Source organism: Austrofundulus limnaeus, unplaced genomic scaffold (assembly GCF_001266775.1).
Source record: "Austrofundulus limnaeus strain Quisiro unplaced genomic scaffold, Austrofundulus_limnaeus-1.0 Scaffold339, whole genome shotgun sequence".
NCBI lineage: Eukaryota > Metazoa > Chordata > Actinopteri > Cyprinodontiformes > Rivulidae > Austrofundulus > Austrofundulus limnaeus.
Genome location: NW_013952741.1, coordinates 141,883 through 147,779, shown reverse-complemented (window position 1 = coordinate 147,779; position 5,897 = coordinate 141,883). Strand labels below are relative to the sequence as shown.

The 5,897-nt window shown below is 42.8% G+C and overlaps 2 protein-coding genes across 5 annotated transcripts in view; both read left to right on the top strand.

Moving 5' to 3' along the window:
* The window catches only part of prickle3 (prickle homolog 3), a 34,081-nt gene extending 29,609 nt beyond the window's left edge, over window positions 1-4,472 (top strand). For all 4 annotated transcript variants that reach the window (XM_014022704.1, XM_014022706.1, XM_014022705.1 and 1 more), the window contains 5 exons: window positions 484-670; window positions 777-1,118; window positions 1,944-2,243; window positions 2,325-2,723; window positions 2,944-4,472. In XM_014022704.1, coding sequence (XP_013878158.1) covers window positions 484-670; window positions 777-1,118; window positions 1,944-2,243; window positions 2,325-2,723; window positions 2,944-3,398 — 1,683 coding nt within the window. In that variant the 3' untranslated portion in view covers window positions 3,399-4,472. The remainder of the gene's footprint in view (window positions 1-483; window positions 671-776; window positions 1,119-1,943; window positions 2,244-2,324; window positions 2,724-2,943) is intronic.
* A 594-nt stretch (window positions 4,473-5,066) lies between these two features.
* The window catches only part of LOC106527706 (protein FAM110A), a 3,880-nt gene continuing 3,049 nt past the window's right edge, over window positions 5,067-5,897 (top strand). The window contains exon 1 of the mRNA XM_014022687.1: window positions 5,067-5,206. The gene's annotated coding sequence lies outside the window, so the exon portion shown is untranslated. The remainder of the gene's footprint in view (window positions 5,207-5,897) is intronic.

Here is a 5,897-nt window from a genome sequence, read left to right as displayed (position 1 = left end):
GAAAAAATATCGAACCGTGACACTAAAGTATCAAACCGAACCAAATCGTCAATTCACACTATCGTTGCTCCCCTAATATATACATACATATATATATACATACATACACATTCATTGACTTCCATTTATTTCCAGTCTTTTCTATAACCTAAACCTGACCCTTAACACCCCCAGTACATACATGACCTTAAACCTAACTTAAACTCAATACACACCTTAGTCCTAATCTGAACCCCCAACCCAAAAACAGAGTTCCAYCATATTAGGTCCGGTCTTTGGTCCCCATAAGAATTACTGGTCTTGACTAGATAGGTGTGTATTCCAGAAACAGTCCTAAAAAGGTGACAAACACACACACACACAATGGCACACACCATCTTCTTTGGGAACCACTGATACAGCGAYTGTTGCTGACATTATATTAAATCTTTGCTCTCTACACTTGAATGATCTGTCAAACTCTGTTTTTCACCCTGACTGCAGATTATTTTAGCAGATGAATGTACAGAAGCTGAGGGGAGATACTGGCACATGAAGCACTTCTGTTGTTTCGAGTGTGAGGCTGCCCTGGGGGGTCAACGCTACATCATGAGAGAGACTAGACCCTACTGCTGCTCCTGCTACGAGTCCCTGTATGCCGAGTTTTGTGATACCTGCGGAGATCACATAGGTAGTAAACTGTACAAACAGTAATTTACTGACATTCGTCTGCATTAGACTGAATTAGATGATAATAATCAGCATGGTGTGTGTAAGCATGATTTTATTTGTGTTAGGTATCGACCAGGGTCAGATGACATACGAGGGTCAGCACTGGCACGCAGTGGAGACGTGTTTCTGCTGCGCCCGCTGTCGCCTGCCTCTGCTCGGTCGTCCCTTCCTTCCACGCGGGAGGCTCATCTACTGCTCCAGGTCCTGCTCACTCGGAGAGGACCCCAATAACTCGGATTCCTGCGACTCGGCGCTGCWGGGCAAGTCCCCTCATCCCAACAAACAGTGGGAGACTTCAGAGAGACGCCGTCAGCCACCCTGTGGTTCTCCACTGCAGCCACTAGAGGGCAGCAACCCAACTACAACCCCTGCAAAGAAGTGCAGTCTGTCTGTGGTGGAAAACAAAGGTGAGTGTGAGACACTGCTGGGCAGTAGAAGTTGTTTGGGAGCGACTGAGTTTTGAAATTTCTCTTAAATTTTCTTCAGTTTTTTTTCCACCCCATTCACAGGGTTCATGCAGGGTCTTAAAAAGTCTAAAAAAAAAAAGGTCTAAATTTTGAAAATCAAAATTTTAGGCCTACAAAACTCTCAAAAACACATAGATTTTCACCCAAGGTCTTAAATGTAATTTTGTCAAGTCTTCATTTTTTTCTACTTTTGATCATTCCTGAGAAGCGTTGGCTCCATAAATAAAGAAAGCTAAGAGTCGTAATCAGAGGTTGACACGATCTGTCTTCATGAAGTGCTAAGTTTGCTACTCGTCGTGATTAAACTACAAATCCCATGATGACTGCAGGTTAAAATGGCTCTTTTTTACCTCTTTGCTGCTACAACCCCCCACATACAGTGGCTTTTTTACCTGCTCAAAAAACAGAAGTTCAGTCATGAGCACTGCTTGTTGTTTGAACATGGGAAAGTGTGTTTTCAATGAGACTTGACTTGATATCAGTAATTTTTTTCACTCGGTTGAAAGCGGTTCACAGCAGTCAGATATGACTGTTTCATTCACATAATCTAGTGTTCTTTTATTAAAATTAAATGTTCTTTAATAACTAAATTGATAGCAATAAAAGGTTTCTATAATAAAATTTCTGGGACCATTTGAATGTTTCTGTTAATGCGTCGATTTGGTCTTAAATGTCATTACTAATGGTCTTAAAAGGTCTTAAAAGGTCTTAAATTTAACTTACTGAAACATGCATGAACCCTGCATTCATTTGTTCTGCTGTCAGGGCTCCACACTCCAGTTCAGAATGGAGTTTCCTCATCTGGTGGTCATCCYTATCAGAAAGGCTCCTACTCACCTCTGCCCCACATTCATCTGGGAAATGGCTTGGGTCCGTCCTGGCCCAGCGACATTCCACATTACAACCTGCTGCCCGCGGGCTGTGGTGTCAAATGTCCAGGCAGGGACCCTCAGTTCCAGGGAGAGCTGAATGGAAATGCTGCACTAATCGGACGCAATTTGAAAGGAAACTCTGCTGAAAAAGATTGTAGAAAATGGGTGGAAAAGACAAATCAGGCGATGCAAGGTAGGAGAGCTTACTGTCAGCATGTGCAGAATAAAACCACGTACTGTCTGCTAACCACAGCTTGTTCTGACTATTCTGCAGCGTTTCCCCCTCAGATAAACTCACATGTTAATGATCTCGTTCCGTCGGACTCCCCTCCCTCCTCGTCAGACAACTCCCCCATCCTCCCACCCCCTCTCCCAGTTAAATCTCGTGACGTGACGCCCCACCATCCGGCCCCTCGGCCCCAAGCAGAGAACCAGCCTCCCGGCTCTCCACCTGCACTGGCACGCAGCGGCACAGCCCGGGTCAGCTTCAGAGAACCAATCAGCAGCAGCTACTCTGTAGAAGATGACGAGGATGAAACTGAGGAAGGGCTGCAGCCAGAAGGTGAAGAAGATAAGCAGGGTGAAGATGAGGATGATGATGATGAAGAGGAGGGAGGATTCCGAGGCAGGTTGCATGTGCAGAACAGCGTCCCACCACAGATGGATCTGCTGGGTGAGGAACGTTTTTTTTTTTTTAGCCACTTCAGTAGAAAACAGAACTGAATGTTAGTTTCTTAATTTCGTCATCATCAGTGACTTTTTTTTATTTCTCTTCTTCTTTTTCTTTTTTTTCTTTACTATAGTATAAAATAAAAAAAGGTTTTCGGGATTTTAAATGTTCCCTGGCTCACGTTTGTTCAGCTTCATGTTTATTGTTTCTGTTCTCCAACCAGACGGCGGCTCCTCATATCAGCACAGCACAAGGAGAGGATGGGGGCGGTGCCGTGTCCCTTCAGACCCCGTTCTCTACCCGGGTTTAGAGAAGCGCTCCCGAAACTCACGGCCTGACCGGCCCCGACTGGACTCCCCGGAYGTGCGAGGTGACCGAGAGAGAGACGGCCGGAGCTCCTTGAGCACGTCTTCCCTGACCCTCCAGCCGGGACAACACAAACACGATGACCTGTGCTCCACCTGCTCCTCCTCATCGGACTCAGAGGAGGAGGGCTTCTTCCTGGGACAGCGTATCCCTCTGCCTCCGCAGCTTCAAAAGCAGCAGCCTGAGGAAGTCCCGGGGTCAGAGGAGGGGAGGGAGATCCAGAGAGACYGGAGCCTGAGAGGCAGCATGAGGAGGAGTAGAGCTCTCAGCGTGGGTGCGAAGGACAAAGATAAAAACTGTGCCATCTCCTGAACGACGACAGCCTGCAGCACAAAAACACAACCTGTTGTAACTTCATGTAGAGTTCGACCGTACACGGGTGTAACAGCCATCGCTCCTGCCACACAGTCGCTGCAGGACTGTGTTTTGTTGGCATCTGGTTGTTTGAGGTCTTAGAGCAGAAAATGATGCACCTGGACTTGAATGTCCATGATGAAATGCTACTGCTCTGTTAATTAGAATGATTTATGTATGCAAACATGCTTTATCACATTTTATCAAGAGACACATTCACTAAGATAGACTTTTATCACGTCTTCAATAACCTCATTTAGGCAAACGCCACCAATGTGCAAAGCTATTAATGTGCAGCCGATACTACTGTTTCCAACATGTTATAGCACTTTTTAAAAGCACTCCCTCTCACTTCCTTTAAATATCAACATAAAGATTTCAATCTTTGGTTATTTTGCAACACAAGTTCAAACAGGAAGTATGTTTTAAACARACCTTTTCTTTTACATCATGTGATCTGTTTCCTGTAAAATCTGTCAGCTTTTGCTCTTCTTTTAAAAACTCCCTGCAATAATTCAGATAAACCAAGGATTACACAKTATTGTGATCAAAAGCAGCAGGAATTTGTATGCCACTCTGTGCTTTTCGGTGCGATCTTCACATGGCCTCATTACATTTATTGCCACAAAATGACCAGATATATAGGTTTTAGTTTGATGACACTATGATTTGTTGTGAAGTTTTATCACTAAACTTTGAGGACTGTAGTTTGGCACGACTTAAAGGACATCCTCTTTTTATATCTACAGAGTAGACTGCTGTTTTAGTTCAGTTTGAGTTAAAACAGAGTAATTGTGCTTTTCTCTGGTTGTATGTATGCTGTATATAAGTAAATATGCTTTGTCTAAATGTGTGTTTTTTGTTTTGTATTTGTGGTGGGATGAACTGAGGCAAAAGTTATAATGTTCATTAACAATGAAACCAAAGTGTATACATGCATCTCATCCCCAGAGGTGAAATGAGACATTCCTGATGTCAGAATTTGTAAGTTGAGCTTTGCTTCACCTCAAATAAAATTTACATTTAAATGTGTTCATGACTTTAATGTAATGCCAGCTATATAAATAAATATATGTATCATTAAGAATAATGTTTCAGAATGATGAATGGGTGCAAAATATTAATAAAATAGAGAAATATGATATAGAAGGAACAATATTGCAAAAAAAAAAAAAAACTGAACCAAAACCATAAAAGTGTAGCCAAAAATCTTGAAAGAAAACATAATGTTCATTTAAAATTAAATGATCTCAAGTAGATCATTTCTTACAAATTGCCGGAGAATATTTATATGAAATTACCTAAAAATGATGACTATTTCAGATTAAAAATTGCTTTGTCAGAAGAGCCCTAATGTAAATTTAGAAAACAAAACTTTTTTTGATTGCACTTAAATTAATTGAYCTCGGAGCCAAAATGTTAAAACAGTAATAAAAAAAACAATAAATGTTTAATATATTTTACAACATGGTTTAATACAGTATTAAAAGTGTAGTGTTTTGGTTACCTAAGATCTAAATCCGGATTCCTACTTGGACCTGTGAACTCCTCCTTATCGCCATGCGGAACACAAAGAGAAGAACACGTGACCCGTCGAAGCCTGATTGGGCCAGGCGGGTGGAAGGAGGCGGGGCTTGGAGCGTCGCACGAGTTGTCAAACCGGTTGGTCTCGTCTTGTCTTTGAGACGCTCTTTGCGGAAAGAGGACGTCGTTTGTCGGCTGTTTGTACTGTGAACGCACTCAGGAGCTCGTCTCAGGCTGTTCAGGTGAGCCTCAGAAACAAAAAAATAAAAAAGCGACAGGTAATAAAAGAGTTTTAATTAAACCTACACCTTCATTAAAGTGGACTGGACTTTGTCTTGTTGTGTAGGCCTTGACGCACCTCGTACCTGTTGCTCACCTGGCCTTTTGTGTCTTAGCTAGTCTTTGTGTAAATGGCTTCCTGTATCGCTCCATGTTTGCCTTTTTTAAATAAGACATGTCAGCACTTGACGTAGAAACACAATACATTAGTGGTTGTGTTTGTCTGAGACATTTCTTTAAACTCCTTCTTGTTCAGTAACTTAAAGTTAGCTGCTTTGCGTCTGTAGACCTGAAGGCAGGTGTGGAGCTAAAGTTTCATATCTCTGTCAGCAGCAGACTGGAATGGGAAATATGTGGAGCATCTGAGTGGCAGATGGAGCCGTATTTTAAACACACACTGGGTTTTTACTGGGCACAGAAGCAGAGTCACAGTGTTTGACCTCCTCCAGTTTAGAGGCTTAACCGTGATCTGTTGAGCTCTTTGTTTTTGTTTTCATTGATCCCACTGAGGTTAGTGGTTCAGGGAGTGAAGGCCACTGCAAAACCCTGGCAACAGCCTGCCTGATTTAAAGATGAAGAGTCATTGTTCCCACAGCAGCTGGTGTGTGTGTGTGTGTGTGTGTGTGTGTGTGTGTGTGTGTGTGTGTGTGTGTG